Source organism: Tauraco erythrolophus, chromosome 14 (assembly GCF_009769465.1).
Source record: "Tauraco erythrolophus isolate bTauEry1 chromosome 14, bTauEry1.pri, whole genome shotgun sequence".
Taxonomy (NCBI): Eukaryota; Metazoa; Chordata; class Aves; order Musophagiformes; family Musophagidae; genus Tauraco; species Tauraco erythrolophus.
In genome coordinates, this window is record NC_141478.1 from 17840124 (window position 1) to 17857873 (window position 17750).

The window sequence follows — 17750 nt, forward strand, 5'->3', positions numbered from 1 at the left end:
TGAACACATTTACCCAGCTTTAAAAAAAACTTAAAATAATCAACCATCAAGTCCGTAACTCTTCGCCAGATTGTCAAAGAGAATTGGAACTCGCCACCTCAGAAAGGTATCACAGGATTCATCCCCTGCACTGCACTAAACAGAATGGTATAATAAATATGTCAACAATATAAACAACAGACATGAATACAGCTGCAAAGAGATAGAATTAAAGTCCAACAATAACACAGCAACTTGATTACTCATGGGGGGTAATATATTAGTAATAATATTTCAGTTACAGTCAATTCCTTTTTCATACGCAATATAAATTCTTCATACAATGGAGTAATGCAGCTATACAGTTACTACGTAACTTCACTGTATAAAGTTCAGAAACAGTGATGTAGCCTCTTTTAGCTGGCACTATTCCAATAGGAAGTAGAAGAGAATCTCCTTTTCATTTAAGGATGTCCAGAAAACAATACAAATAAATATTGAGGGCACATCTATGCTACAAAGCCTTTACCAGCATAGTAAGTGATCTGTGTCACTACTATTATATAAAGAATGGCCTGTGTCACATCGGAATAGCTGTTGGCCAACTCCTGTACTGAGAGGTAGTTTATCCTGAAATGACTATTATGCCACTTCCTTAAATACTAGAAGGTGAGCTGATCTACTCACATACTTCCATGCTGGAAAAATTGTGTTTACAATGTTTTGCTGAAACAGGGACTTTGCCAAGCCAAGTCTAAACTTAAGTTCACATAAATGTAAGTACTCACTATGGTTAATGAAGCACCACCTTCAATACCTGCATCCCAAAGCACTGATAGGGCACCTCTCTACCTCAGTACACTTGCTTCCTCTGAGATGAAGCCATTTCAGCAAGATCTGTCATTTGTGAGATGGTAGATACTCTTAACATCTAAACTGGATGAGACTCTTGTTCTACTTACTCCCCTGTCCTTTCCTAACAAAGCTCCTGCTACTTGGTTGCGAATTTGGCCTCCTCCCCTGTTTCTTCCTACACAGAGTGGGCGGCCAGCTGAAGAAAAACAAGAAACAGGGGACTCCAGACCACTCTGAATCCCAGCCTCGGCTAACCCCTACATCTGCTGTGGGAAAGTCCATCTTTGTTGCTCCATGAGCATGACTGCTGACAGCTCTCTCTTGAGATCAGACTGTTGCTTTCAAGATCAGCCTCCAACTGACAGAATTTTAGCTTAATTGCCCCACCGAAGGCAGGACAACACTTACAGCCATTCTGGATGGCATCAGGGACCCAGGTGCGACCCAGTCTTGCAACCTAAGAGAAGCTGTATGAGAAAGCGTTTCATGACCTGCACCCAGGTCAACCCACAAGGAATTACACACGGCACTGTGGAACAAATGGGCATCAGACACTGTGGCACTTGTGCTTTTGCTGGATCCCCCCCATCCTAGAGGACAGTAGGAAAAACAGTTGTCAACTTCATTTTATATAAGTCATTCCTGAGAAGTCTGCTGGCCGGTAAGCAGCTGTCACAAAAGCAAACAAGGAAACTCCAGATGAGAAATGCAATTTCTATGGGAGTCTGATTTGCATAAGACTGGAAAGAACAAAGAGGGGTCATAATAGAGACTACAAGGGGTTCTGAAGGAGAGGGAGAGAATTGGAAAGTCCATATTGTATATGTAGTGTTCGGATTAATTTCGTAGGCCCTAGTCAGGGAAGATAGTACTGCGCACTTTTCAGCTGATCTCTTACATTTGCAGACCTGATCCCTCCAGGCACCCAAGGATATTCCTGAGCCAAAATGCCAATCTAAATGAGGAAGATTATCTTTAAGATTAAGGCTTAGGTACTCACACGGCACCTCGTACTGTAAAAGAGATTACATAGTGGAAAATATTTAACTTCAGAAAAGCCCTGTGAGACATGGAAGATCAGTTCCACAAAAGGAGCATAAAAATGAAGTATCAAAAAATTAAATGACATTGCTTTCCACCATGGCAAAGCCTGCTACTAAACATTACATTGAATCTTACTCTCCAAAGCCCCAGGCTAGCACTGTGAACATCCTTGTCTTCTCTGAGGCAGAAATACTCTCTTTTCTTTTTGCTTACCTTATCTCTTTATTGTTAGACAGAGAAGTAGCACTGGAAGAATACCAAAATATATGTACAGATTGTACTCAAGTTTCGACTTTTCTCAACATACTAGCTTCCAGATAAGTATTCTGCGAAATCTGATACTTAATTGAAAGATGGCATGACAAAAATTTATGTCATTCCTTAGGATAGAGCAAGGTCAGACAACATAGCTATAAAAAGAAATCTGAAAAGCATTTTCTCTTTTAACTGAAAAATATACAACTTTTAGACTGTTAGAAGTTCAGACTTTAGCCCAGTGTATGTGCACGCTTATGTTTTATGGGTCAAAAATGTGGACTTGCAACTGCTATCTAAATAGACATCAAGAGGCAACTGAAAGGCTTCCCTTATCTCTCCCATATACATAACTTTTTTTTTCTTTCTAATCTAAAAGTTTATATTTCCTAATGAAAAGCACCACAAAGTATAAGAAAAGATGGAAAAAAAACTGAAGGAAAGTGTAATCTGTCTAAAAAATAACTTCATTTTAGTTATTCTAATAAGTTTAAAAGAGAGATTTTCTAAGTATGGGCATGAACTGATAAGCTCATATGAAAGAAAAGATTTATGGTGTATTCCTTTCTGGAGTTCAGTTAAATACTTATGAAAGAAAGCATGTGGAATGCAGACAAAACATAGTCTGTCGTCCCTGTGCCTCCCCTCAAAAAAAAAGGCTTATGTAACTGATTTCTAGGTTACTGAAATGATGTGATACAGATAAGCAAATATACGAAGAATATAGTCTGCAGCTGCTGACTGGCTTCTTCACCAAGTTGAAATTTTGACTCCTTTTCTGGTACAACTGCCATTATTACAGTCATCCTTTCCACTGCTAGCACAGACAAGAGAACACGGAACCCGCAGATCTACCACTTCCTTGAACCAACAGGTGAGTGGGTGTATTTCGTCCAGAGGAGTGCTAGGCTAAAAGCCATGGTGTTCTTTAGAGAAAAAAGAGACATGAAGTTATTCTTGCATTACTAAGCAGGCACTTGCCCAAGAACATCGTATTCACGTATTTTAAAAACACAAAACTTGATCTGTAGTAATTTATAATTCTACAAGGTGACAAAACCTAATTAACTTCGTCTACTCATTTCACAGAATTAATTTAAATCTACAAGAGAAAATACACCTGGTTTTGCCTGAATCACATGTACACAGCCAACAATATTTTTAAACTTCGAAAGATAAATTTAGTCAGATTACTTTGTGATTTGATTCAAAAACAGTGCTGAAAATAAATTCACCTAAAACCTGCAATGTTTGAGAAGAGTTTTGACATAAAGTTTTTCTTCCTTTCTAACCAGCAGTACTGGTCTTGATGAGTATTTTAGTCAGAGATCATTTATTTTTTTCCCCTTAAAGAAAACAACTTCCTTTTCCTTTTGTTTCCAGAACTAACTCAAACTCAGAAATTACCCCACACTAAAAGGAATCTAGAGTCCTGATTTTCAGTAGGATAGAAAATTGTACAGACAGGAGTACGCATATACAAAAAATAAAGTCCTACCTAGCTGAGGGACAATACTGAATGATACACACTGCGAACACAAAAGTTAACAGGCAATGTGCTATACATAACTTCAGCGTCAGAGGCAGTGTCTAGTTCAAATAATCAGTGAGAGAGAGAACAGGATTTGTTGACTATGGATGAAAGAACGCTCTCATAATTCTTTTGTACTGGTGCTACTCAACAGCATATTGGAAAACCCTTACAGGCTACAAAGGAATGTAGGAAATAACTAGATTACATTTATATTAACTAATAAGACACATACAGCTTTTTCACCATAAAAGAGTGTGACATTATCAACTATCACATCTAACACTGCTCAGAAGAGACATTTTATCTTTATGTTAAGTATATTTATATGTACACAATATAAAAATTATTTATTTGAAGTTCAGAATTAGCAACTGGCAGAATGTCTCACACCCATTATTTGAATCATCTGCTGGGAACAATAGAAGAATTTCAACTACAGTTGAACTCTTCACCTACAATTGAAGAACAGAGCTAGTCGAGGGAACGTAGCCAGTTCCCTGAGCTGTAAATTAACTTCCATTTAGTTAGAAATGCAAGTTGACAGTGGAACAGCATTAGAGGCAGATCCTGCAATATATATTGGATTCGCCAGATCCCGCAATATATACTGGATTTGCCAGATCCCCTAACTCAGCTGCAGACAGAAGCTTTTGATGATACAGCTAGCAAGCTGGAAATGCTACATCTACTTCAAATGAGTCTTTGTCTAATTTAGTCCTACTACATAGCCCATTTACTGAGTGTTGAGTGTTGCAGAGACATCCACCAGCATTGGAACGCTGCCAAATTTTCGTGGATCTTGAAGCTGATAGGAAAGGCAAACAATGCTAAGATGACTTAGAAATACACAGAAATCACTTGTTAACAAGTATGACATGCTTCAAGTGTACTTTCTTGGGGGATCTGAAAACAAAAACTTCTCTATAGATTCCTGACTATTTAATATTTGTCACAGGTTATTTTAGTACCTCATTTTGAAAACTAACCCATTTTTCTAACCCAGCATGCAGCTCACCACACCTGTTATGGAGGTAATAGATAATAGTTACCTGCTCATCTCTCCACATGCAACACTGCTGCCTTCCTCTCATGCCTCTTCTCTAATTAATGCCTCTCCACATCTTAATTTCTGAACATACATAACAAGAATATTGAAGCTTACAATTCTGACTACACCAGAAATAGTGTTCAGGCCCAGAGAGTTTGAGTAGAATCACCAGATTGATGCACAAAGTCCAACGAGACTACCCACCTAAAACCAGTGTTTTGATTCTCAATGACAGATAACATACATGGCTGTGTGTCATCCAGCCCTACTCTACACCTCACCTACATACCCATCGAATCAAAAGCCTCACCAAATACTAAGCACACAGATTTCTCCTTCGACTAGGAAATCTGGGGCAACTCTGTAATTGTGATTTACCAGTAGCTAGGGGGTTCTCTTGTCTCTATGTCTATGGAGGCACCTCCATCCCTTCAGAAAAACCCAAAAAAACACCAAACTCAAACCAACCAACTAAAAAAAAAAAATTAGGTAGGAAAATATGCTGCAGTCCCTGAATTCCAGTGCTATATTCTTGATATGCTATACTTACTTGTTCCTTCAAAATACAAGAGTCACTAATATCTAATGAAAAACTTCATGCCTGCGGCTGTTACTGACAGACTAGAAGTTCAAGAAGAGCCATAGTTCATATCCTCCTGTGTGCGAAAGACAGGTTTTTCCTCCTCTTTGGTGAGGAGAGTTTAGTCTCTGATGTGTATTTTTAGTCAAATGAGCACAATCACAAACGCCACGTTTACTGATTCAATTTTCTGCTATGTGCTAAATATTCCTGCTAGTAAGTACAAATATGCCTGTCAAGTCTCAGCACTAAAATCATGTGAGTATCACTAGTCAGACTTCAGGTTTCAACTACACTAGCACCCTTACAAGAAACAATAAAGGTGTACTTAAAAAAACCAAACAACGAGCCATCAAACTACTGACTACAGACACCCTCCATTTCCTCTTGTCCATTAGCTTTAGCAATACTGGCTAATACTGTGTGCCAGCAGCAGACGGACAATGCTATCAGTATTTTAGCAATTCTGTCCTGCAGCAGCATGGTGGAGGGCATCACGCCACAGCATCTGTCAGTGTTTACACCTCGGTGCTACGATCTCACAATTTTAAATGCAGAACACTGTAGCCCTTTTACCTGCATTATTTTCAAGTAGTTTCTAAGATCATAAACCATAACCTTCCTGAAGTAAAGGAACATTCATACTCTTAAAGAACACATTGTTCCAGTATGTAATCCATTGTTTGCTAAAATATACCCTTGCAAAGTGTCGTGGTATTTTTGTTGGTGTGTTGGGTTTTTTTTGTAAGTCTAACTGTGGAAGGTGGGGCAAGGAACAGTTGGTTCACCTTGGCTGAACTCAGGCTTTATTGCCCAAGAATTGCTCTATGATTAGTCAGACACACATTTGTCAAACATTCTCATCTTTTATGTGCTTAGGTATGGAAAATCTTTCTCACCTAAGCTTTTTTACATATATAACTCAGGAATCTTGACGAAGGAAGAAGGAGGGGGAATATGGTTTCAGTGACAATTCCAGCAGCTCTTCTCTGAAACAACCTGCAAAATTTCCTCTCAGTTGTGACTAAGAAAATGGCCTTAGAAGCTAATTCAGTTAACTCATATGAATTGATTTTTAATTGAAAATATTACAGTACCATCTCACTCTTCTGCAAGCTGCCTAATAACTAGAGATGCAAATACCTATCAGAATATGTATTTTTATTCCGTAACCTTAAAGACTTTGGATCTATGACTTTCAGTTGCTGTGACGCAGTCCAGAAATAAAAGTGATTTAATTGCTTCTCATGACAACAGCACAACTGTTTTAAATAGGTGGGTGAAATGACCTGGAAATACTGTTTATTGCTGACATTAGACAATATTAGAGCCATCTAAAAACCAGCAGAAATGGCTAATCACTTAAATTCTCTCTCATTCAGGTACATGGACTATTCTAACAAGAAGAGTTAAGACACTACACTTTTTTAGCTAACTAATGTCTGAGCAAGGTAGAACCAAGAGGTTCAGGTATAAACTACTGAAATGATCTGTGTTTGAAGTAAAATGCAAACCAACTTATCTGTTCTTCCTCTCCCCTCTCTAGCTGTCTTCAACAAAAAAGAGTTCTTAGGTCCATGTACCTCAGTTCAGATTTATTGTCACTGCTTTTGGACTCTAACAACCATCACTGCTGAAGAGAAAAACAAAAGAGACTTCACTTAAGTTTACAACTGAAGATAACATGGAGACAGGGGCATGTCAGTGTCATATCTTTTAAAGAATGAACTACTACTCTGCTCCTCACCCTTGAATTTGCAATTAAGGTGCTTCCCATAGGCCTACAGTTTGGTACTCCTGCAGGGCTAACTATTGACCTAAATCAAGTGCCAAAATCATAAAGAAGGGTGTTTTCTTGTAAGTAGAAAACAAAAGTTAGAATGTTAGAAGTTGTTTGTTCTTTGGTTGTTTTTTTTTTTTTTAAATAACCTTACTAAGTAAAAATACATATGCTATTCTTTGATTTATGAGTCAGGAAATACTGATATCTAGTACTACCATCAACTACTTTGTTCACAGAAGGATGTGCTCAGTCACGCTCACCTCAAAGCACTGACAAACCCAGCCTTCAGTCAGCAGCCATCAACATTTCAGTCTTTCAACAGTTAAGTGCTCCTCAGAAAACAGTTTCACCTTAGGCCTCTTATGTAGGGGCAGGACACACCAGCACATAATAATAGATGCTAGAAGAAACACGAAATCGCTGTCTGTCTCATTAGCACTACTTGTACAGAACCGTTCCACAATCCAGGTCCATGTATTCAGGCACTTCTCACTATTTTCAAGTGGTATGCTCAAATATCCTAGTGGTTCTAGACCTCAATTGCTTACCTACTGTACAGCAAATTTCTCTTATGCTATTGCTATCTTTTTCTCTGGAGTTACTTCACAGCAGTGTGGAACAATGTCCACGGACAGACAGACACCATGGAGACATGCTATGAATGTGGAAGGAATGAAATAATAATCAGTAAAAATCTTTAGGATTTTATCCGACGTGAAAAAAGCGCAGCTAATATTTCTTCTAGCTTTGCATGAAAGGAAGCAAAAATGTCATGAGTATAGGAGATTTTTACAGGGCAGAAAAGAGGAAGCAAATAGATAACCTGAGATAAGGAAAAAGTAGCACAACACTCCCCTACAACTGCTTTTTTCCCCTCCTACAAAGCAATTTCATGTTTGACTGTCACTGTGTGGCAGCATGGCAGCAAGTCCTGCGGAGGAGGCAGAGGCACTCAAACTACTATGAAATACTTGGGTTTCTTTGCAGAAAAGCAGCCAAACAAGGACAGCACACTGTAGGAACCTCAGATGGAACTGAACAGCCCACAACAACAGTTCTAGAGTAACAATCACCTTTCCCCTGGTGATTCCTCTTGTGGCTTTGCTTACATCGCATTTCATGAGTGTGAAGGTAAGAAATGCTCTGCATGAATCCTACAGGCAGTAAAGGAAAATCTACTGGATTTACTAAACCCAGGACACACCTATTCAGCAATTGGATAAACTCCCTGCCCGAAGTATTCTTATCCAGGTGCAGCACATTCAAAGGCAATCAGATTAACTGTAGCTCTAAACATACTCAGATGCGTTTCTGGGCAGCCACGGTGACATGAAAGAAATATTACATTACACAGAAGCTTTAGACACAATCCATAGGTTAGCCTTCACTCTGTGCATAGATATCGTGATGGCAGACTCTTTATTTATGACCAAAGCAAATTGCACAGAATATTGATAAATTAATAGAGTTCTACCACAGAACAGAAACACCTGAAGTTCAGAATACTATTTAGACTGTTGCCAACAAGGCAAGAGAGAAAGCTAACATGCTTTTAAAGTTATTTTTTGTTCAGATAAAAACTCTTTCAGTAACGCTTCTGTCTATTTCAGGAAGCCCTTTATCTGTTAAGAAATAGTCTCTTCAATAGGTTAGTTATGATGGGTTGTCCATTGTGAGAAACGTACAAAATTAATTTCATTCTTTTTGGTTCTTTATTCCTATGGCTCTGAACTCCTCTATTGTCTATCTAGAAGAGTTTTGTTTGCTGTTTTGTTTATATTTCCCATGCTGTATGAAGCAATTCTTTTTCAGAAACAATGAGGCATGAGCTAATGTATTTATTATCCCCAGTATCACTGTGTTTTCTTTGTGTTACATCCTTCAAGAAAAATCAGGTTATTTTTTTCCCCTAGAACACAATCCATTTTCCAGAATTGGGCATCACGGTCATAAACAGTGCCAATTTTAAGAGCGGTTTAAAGGAAATTTTTAAAACACCTTTACCAGCATCATCCCACTTAATTGCCTGTCTCTTCAGCAATCTGCATAAGGTGAGTAAAGGCTTATCCCTCTGTTTTGCTGTATTATACAAAATATGATTTAGGAAACTCATTACACCTTATCAGCAGAGTTCAGCTTTTGTGTAAAACATCAGGTAACAATAACATCCTGCTGACTAAGTGTCAATTATGGCTATCTGCTTAAGCTTTCTTCAAAGCCATACTCACTGTTACTTCACACAGTCCAGCTATTTTGCCTTGGATAAAAGCAGAAATCCTTCTCGTCTCCAGTGAGATTTCCACAGGGGTCCAGTAGAGCAATGAGCCTGCAACTGTAAGGTGACTAGCATCAAGCAAATCTCAGTTACAAAATCAGATCTGGTATGCATGCTACAAAAAAGATTGTGTTTTGATTTTTCCCTTACTGTAGGCTGCCTTCTATTGTTCTTTCTGAATCACATCCATGTAGTGGCAGACCCAGAGGTATTGCATATAGCGCTTTCAAACCATTTGTCACAAATCAGCAATGAAGTAGAACTCTAAAACCAAATCTGACAGTTTCCTCAAAGATTGACTTAATCTCTAACTAGTCATCAAACAACCAAAATTATGCTAATGTGGACGCTGTGTTAGTAGCTTCTAAAGATACAGGTCAATGTGTTACAGAGTACAGGACTAAGCCACATGATTAATTCAAACGAAAACTGAAGCTAAAGTCTGTAATTATACAGTGTTGAATTTGGAAAAGCGAAACCTGCATAAGACCATGTTCATCATGTTAAAGTTTTAAAATGAGCACAAGTAATAAAATATTTGCATAAAGTTTATTATGCTTATTTTAAAACCTCAAGACTTTCTTGTTCACTTCCCTCCTCATTACTCACAGGAAAGCATAATGTGCCAAACACTCTATACAAAAAGAGTACTGAACTTTTGGTCTCTGAAGATATATAATGGGAAGGTTATCATACTGTTTTCAAAATGTTTGTCAGTAATTTTAAAACTATAAATCTTTTATAAGTCAAATAAGATTCTGTGATTTTGTAGATAAGTATCAAAGTATCACAATACCATCCTTCAAACTACGTCAACATAGTTCAAAGGACATATTGATTAAAAAAACCCTGTTGTTTTTGAAAATATCCATTTCTACTTGACACAAATAAGAAAATTTCCCATGTGAACACACATGAAAGAAGTGGAACACAGCTCTTCACAACAGAATACTATATTTTAACACAAGGTGTGTACTTAACAGCAAAATATGTACACAGTATATTTGGGAACAGTTTCACTTACAAAGCAGTCAGTGAGAGTATCACTAATTTTATTTAATGATACTTTATTACATAACCAAAAGTTACAGGAAGATCAGAGCCAGTCCTCAGTATTTTTGGGTGCATGCTTGCAAAATAATTTTACAGGCCTCAGGCTGGTAGGTATTTCTCACATAACTAATCTATATCACTCTGGAAAGAACCAGCAAGCGGATTCTCCATGGTTTTAGGTTACCTGTTATCTGTAAACCTGGATAATCATCTGCATGTCTTTGACTTGTTAACTATATCATAAGTCATGCTATAGCTGTAAATATACTGGTGGACACCAAGAAGACTAGAGCCATCAGCTTCTCTATGCAAATACATAGCCAGCTAAGGGTGGGAGAGGGAATACGAGAAAAACAAAAGCAAGAAAAAAATCATATACAATGTTTTCCTTATTTAAGTCATACCCTTATCACTCATCTCTGCACACTACCTCCCTGCGATCCATGTAAGAGGAACAGAGGTTTAGCTACTGGGTTAATGTGGCAACGACTCGGTAAGGAGGCAGAGGGGGCCTCTGTGACAAGAGATCAGAAGCTACTCATGCCAGACATCAAAAGCTGAGCCAATCAGTGAAGCTGGTAGCACCTTGGTGAAAATATGTTTCAGAAAAAGTTTATGGAAAAAAACAAAACCAAAATACTGCTCAGCAGTAGGCAGGGTGGAAAAAGTGTGAGAAACAATCTTGCAGAAACCAAAAGCAGTAAAGAAGCAGGGGGAGGGGAGGGAGGGGGGTGCCCTGAAGAAATGTGCACCCAGTGAAGAGAAGCCCACACAGAAGCAGGTTTTCTGACATAAACTGCTGCTTGTGGATGACCCACAGTGAAGCAGTTTTATCCTGAAGGACTTTAGCCTGCGGAGAGGACCTACACCGGAACAGTTTGCAAAGGAAAGTGCATTGCTTTCTGATTACAGTTATGCCTCATGCATTTACTTCCTTCTATTTAACTCTTCACCATCTAGATGACACATAAAAACCAAAGAACTATCAGACACAAAGGTTAAATAAGAGTCATTGTGCTGTGAATATAAAATTCCTCCTGTTGACACATCCTGGAGAACACAAATGTCAGCTCTGAGTTAGTAATGCCTACAAAGCAGTTAGCCAACATAGGAGAAACCACATCACAATGCACACTATGCCTCCAAACAAACCAGCAGGAAATAAGGCTCTCTTCTGAAAACTGGGAGGATGTAAAATACAAAAGCAGAAAAATGATAAAGACAGCAACGCCCTGATAGTTTAAAAACGGTATTATAGTTAGAGGTGAAGTCCATCAAAATCCCTACAGGCTGGTCTGTAACCAAAATCCTCAGCTTACTCAAGCAATGGAATAAAACACACAATATTTTTTTGTAGCATGTACGAGCCTGGTCTCAGATGTCTATTTGATTACTTGCTACATCCATATATTTCTTCAAAGTCACGCTAAAGAAGCTGACAGTATATCTATATATATGTATATATAAATCCCTTCCTTACCCGTATTAGTGAGCATGATTTCAGACTGATTTCCTCCAAGTGAGTTCTGTTTGTCCCTCTTTCTTAATGCTGCTTTCCCAGGGCCCCTTTCCTCCTACAAGCTAACTGTGTACAGGTGAACCCACTGAGACTAGGAGTCTCATCATCACAATCTACATTTCTACCAGGTGCTCCTCCAGGTGTGGCACCATCAGCAAACAATCACGTAGTATTTAATTTTTCCCTTGAAGAAGCAAGCAGAATACATGTTTCTTCTTCACTCTTCAATGCATTTATCTGAACCACAACCTAAAAATTGTGCAATTAGGCAAGTAGGTAACAGGTCACCTCGTAAGAATTCCTTTTGTCTCTTAACAGGAAAGCTAAAAAAGCAGGAACTTGATATTGCTTATTAAAATGGAAGCAGCTACAACAACACACTAGAGAGATGTGCCACCTAGACTCACCAAAATTGTTGTAACTGAGAGTCTTGACACTGACGAAGAACTCTTCATTCTTTGATATCAACACTGGAATTCTGGAAATGAAGAGAAACACCAGTGTGTCTTATGACAACACAGTGATGTTTAAGCCACGGCCATCACTGCCAAACACCTGAACTCCTCTCTATGCCATTCCGTCGCCATTTCAAATACAAACAACTTCAGAGGGTTGCGGCCTGTAGTAGGTTTCTGCAAAAAGCATACGACAAGAATCTTACATTAAGTTCTCACAGATAGTGTTCTGTGAGATTGTTATCTAAACATGATTAAATCATCCTCCTCTTACATCTACTGTCATATCTCCAGGCTATTAATCTCTTTACGGAAGTAATCAGGTGGCTGCTGGTTACCCTGTAAACAGGGCTTGTACTATAGTATCCTTACCATGGGACAGTTGTTTTACATTCACTTTTAAACAGAGTCACTTTTGTATTCACTGAAACACATATCATCATTAAACAAAGTCAAAGCCAACGACCTGAACCTACAGTTTAAAGTGAAGTATTTTGGAAGTTACAGTTACACATAGGAATATCAATATTAACAGGTTTTAATTCCTATTTAGTATGATAACAAGTTCTCAAGCCTTGGACTTCACCAACAAAATATTATTTTGTGTAGACTAACATTTTGCTCGTGGAAAAAAAAAACAGCTTTGCAGAGAGTACACTGTTAATTATGTGTTATTTAATGCGATTTCCAAGTGTCTACGGATTAAGTTATTTCATCACGAATATGCAACAGAAAAAAAAACCAACCAACTTTCTGTACGGTGAGATTTAGCATCTGGATTCTGTTACACAACTGAAATATCAATTATTTATCTAAATCGTCACTAAGGACACAAATCCATTTTCATGAAGTTTTTAGTTGTGTATATATTGTCTGTAACACATACTATTCATATCAGACACTTTAGATAACAAGTTTCCCAGAAATTGTAAAGTTTACAATCATAACCATAGTCCATCGGCTGTGGTTATGCAGCAGACCTGCTGAGCAGAGAATAAAGCAAACGATCACTTGCATTCACCACGCGGATTACCACTTGCTCTTAAGACAATACATAAAGAATAATACCAAAGAACAGGAAAAATCAGCATGCCAAATAACAAAAGAAATCATTCAGAGAGGGTTGGTCAGCATATACAGTATGATCAACTTAGTGAACAACCATTAACTAATATGGAGGTTTTTCAGATTTTCAGCTAAGTGTTTAGCTGGACATTATGTTTCATACTTTCCAGAAGAGAGAGTTTTAAAAATTCACCCTGAAAGTAGGCGAGGAAGATATTGCGGTCAGTAGAGGCATAAGCACTTCAGACTACTTGGGTTTTGCCGTGCTTTTTTTAATTTGAGAGAAGAGCCTATATATGCAGAGCTACGTACCACAGAGTAGATGATGTGTGGTCCTATGGTCATGCTGCTAACCGTAGAAACCTTCAGAAGTTTCAAGTTTCTTGCACTGAACAAGTTCAAGGTGTTAATGCCAAGTGACAAACTTTTTCCAAATAAGTTTCATATTGACGAACCTGCGACAATTTACAGAATGCTGACAAATTAATCCAAAATCATTTATTTCCTTACGCAGTAGTGGGCTTTCCTTGAAAAAACATTTACTGTCAGATAAAGTTATCAACAAAGATAACTTTTCCAAAAATAATTTTCCATGTGGCTGATATTCATCAATGTGTATGACAGCATTTTCAAGCAGCGTATTACTCCTACAACCTACCCTTTACCTGTCCATGCATGTGACCTCAGCCATTGGCCAGCATAAAGCGAAATACAGCAGCAACTTGCTGGCATTTCACACGCTGTTTTGGCGTGTGGGGTTTGATGGTTTTTTTAGCTTTTGGCATTGCTCAGAGACCGAGTACACTGTTGGCTTTAAGAGTATAACTGGGAACACTGAAAACACATTTTTCAAGACTCAGGTTAGACTTAGCAATTGCTAACTCCTAACAAAGAATTATGGATGGTAAAAATGTGATTAAAAAGTTACAGTTTCTTTTCAAACTCCTGAAAAACACCTTTGGGAAAAATACCATTGCATTTCTGAATCACATCACCATAATTTTTGAAAAATTACTCAAAGATGCACATAACTGGAAACAACTATAGCTCATTTAAGAGCTCTCGTGGAGTCAACAAGTTTTCAGCATTTCCTGTGGGATTAAGAATTTGAGGATTTCTTCCACCACACCGTTACAAGGCACAACACATATAGAGCAGCTAGAACTGTAAAGTAGAAAACGACTGTTTACAATGCTACACAATATGTATAGCTCTACAATACGTGTGTCTCTTCTTTCCTAGTCCACAAGCAGTGGCTGTATGAAAGAGGGTACATGCGTACTGAAATCAGAGTAGAGGATCAATACAAAGACATGGCTTCAGAAAAAGAAAATCCCAAGGCTACAAGAACTTGCCATCCCTCCATACAATGCTGCAAGGATGCAGTCTAGCAGAGGTGACCTGGAGGGAAAGAGCTACTTGGAAGTGCAGAAGATGCATTGAGAGGAATTATTATCACCCTATTCCAAGAGTTTCTTGGAAAGTACCTTTCCCGAGATGTTTTGACATTGCCCAGGTGAACAAACTCTCTAGTGCAAATTGAACACAGCTTAGAAACAAATTTCAAGACCAAAGTACACATATAAATGGGACAAATGTCTTCCTTGCATTGAGAAAGCAGGTGGCACATTTAGCATCTTGTTTACGTTCCCCGAGCCTTTTTTCCTCATGTTTCTCCCAAGCACATTCACTTTGGTACTTAGCACAGGCAAACTGACAGCTGCGCAGAAGGAAAATACTGTATGTATCACATCGTTGCCATTCATAATGCCCATTAGAATTTCTGGATCACAGATGTCTAAAACAATTATTTACTGAACTGGGTAAAGTTAATAATTCAATAAATAACCTCAGTTTTCAAACTGCTGCTGTCTTCTAAAACCTGTGTAGAATTACACCAGGTGTCCTCAGTCCAGCTGCAGGTTCTGTGAGTGTGGCTCCTTGCTACACCTGAAGAGAGAAAAAATAAAGAAAATAAATACACCTTTGTTTGTACCTTAGAAAATGCAGTTTTGACTTATCATTGAAACTGTTGAAACTGGCCCTTCTTTACAAACATGGTATCAAATACTGTGTTTGATTCAAACCGCAAAGTGACTCAGGATGACTGCAAAACCTAGGGGACATTATTTCATTCAGCACGGCACAAGGCATCTTTTAGTCCCTCACAGTCATCCCCTATTTTATAGTAAGTGATATTTAGCCAGGATGTGCCTGTACATTCATACAGGAGGTCCTGACACACTCCACCAATATTCTCTCACTCCTTCCTTTAAGCAGACACTTTATTAATTATTCTTATTATTATTACTTATAAACCATGGCCTCTGTCTTCACCCTCTGCTTCCACTGTACGAGCAGAGATTCCACTTTGCCCAGTTGTCCAACATCTTCTGCAACAATCCTTCACTAAAGCTCAAAATGCCACAGGCCAGCAGAAAGCTTGCTGCAGCTGGGCTTCTAGACTACAGCACTATTGCTGTCACTTCCTTGACCTCTAAGTTGGAACGATGTGAACACTGGAAAAGCAGGCTGGATCCCAAAGTCACTTAGGAAAGTTTTTTTGTTTTTTTTTTTTTTCAAGTGTGTTTAAACGGGGTTGCGTTTTACGGGAATTTTCCTTGCGTTACATGCTGGACAGGGATAAGATAAAGCAACTTCTTTTAAACAGACGTACACGGTATACAACCGCCTCCGGCGTTGATAACACCAAACGCGGCCACGCCACGGGGAGGGAGGAGACTTCTTTTTATTCACCTGCGGTTACGCTGCGATCGCCCCGACACTATTTCACCGCCACCCAGGAAGCAGGCACCCAGGCTGTCAGCTTGCTCTTGGCGCAGCACCGGCCCCAGCGCTCTCGCCGAAGCCCACCCGAGAGGCCGGGCCGGACCCGGCGGGGCGCGGCGGGGCGGGCGGGCCGGCCGCACGTGGCGGAGCGGCGCGCGAGGCAGCCGGCCATGCCGCCGCCGCCGCCGCCGCCGCGGGGGATGCGGCTGTGCCAGCGGAGCCCCCCGCAGGCGCGGCGGCGCGGCGCGGCGCTGCTCGGCTCCCTGCTGCTGGCCGCCGCCGTGGCGCTCCGCTCCGCCACGCGGCCCTGCCCCGCCGCCCACCCCCGCTGCCGCCAGCGCCTCTACGCGGCGCTGGAGCTCTCCCCCGGCATGAGGATCAACTGCTCGGGGGTCGTCCGCGGCGACGAGAAGGCCATCCAGGAGGCCCGGCTCAGCAACCTGGAGGTTGCCAACAAAAGAGTTTCCTTGACGCCCGGTGAGTACCTGAACATGACGAAGGACTGCAGCAACTTCAAGGAGACCCGGCGGTTCATCGAGTTCCCGCTGAGCCAGGAGGAGGCAGAGTTCCCCATCGCCTACTCCATGGTCGTCCACAACAAAATCGAGATGTTCGAGCGGCTCCTGCGGTCCCTCTACACTCCCCAGAACGTCTACTGCGTCCACATTGACAGCAAGTCCCCGGCTGCCTTCCAGGAGGCCGTGCGGGCCATCGTGGCCTGCTTCCCCAACGTCTTTGTGGCAAGCCGCCTGGAAAATGTGGTCTATGCCTCCTGGTCCCGGCTGCAGGCTGACCTCAACTGCATGCAGGACCTGCTGCAGAGCCCCACGCCATGGCGCTACGTTATCAACACATGCGGCACAGATTTCCCCATCAAGACCAACGCGGAGATCATCCGTGCCCTGAAGGTGCTGCAGGGGCAGAACAGCATGGAGTCAGAGAAGCCCTCGGCCCTCAAGCAGGAGCGCTGGCGGTACCACCACAAAGTGGGGAAGTTCATCTCCCGGACAGCCACAGAGAAGCTGCCGCCACCCCACAACTCCCCCATGTTCACGGGCAGCGCATACATCGTGGTCACACGGGCCTTCGTGCAGCACATCTTCGAGAACCCCACGGCGCAGCAGTTCCTTGAGTGGGCCAAGGACACTTACAGCCCTGACGAGCACGTCTGGGCCACCCTCAACCGCATGCCCGGCGTGCCGGGCGCCATGCCCCAGAGTGACAAGTTCCAGCTCTCAGACATGAACGCCCTGCCCCGCCTGGTCAAGTGGCAGTACATGGAGGGCGACACCAGCAAGGGCGCGCCATACCCACCCTGCACCGGCCGGCACCAGCGCTCCGTCTGCATCTACGGGGTGGGCGACGTGCCCTGGATGCTCCAGCAGCACCACCTCTTGGCCAACAAGTTCGACCCCCGAGTGGACGATGCCGCCATCCAGTGCCTGGAGGAGCACCTGCGCCACATGGCCCTCTACGGCCGGGGACTCTGAGGGGAGCCCGCGGAGACGCCCGCCA

At 41.0% G+C, this 17750-nt stretch overlaps 1 protein-coding gene across 1 annotated transcript; it reads left to right on the forward strand.

Annotated features, from left to right (window-relative positions):
- Positions 1–16225: 16225 nt before the first annotated feature.
- Positions 16226–17725, forward strand: GCNT3 (glucosaminyl (N-acetyl) transferase 3, mucin type). Its single transcript, XM_086620339.1, has 2 exons — positions 16226–16341; positions 16396–17725. Exon 2 carries the CDS (start codon positions 16406–16408, stop codon positions 17723–17725), a length of 1320 nt encoding a protein of 439 aa, XP_086476465.1. The 5' UTR covers positions 16226–16341; positions 16396–16405.
- Positions 17726–17750: the final 25 nt, after the last annotated feature.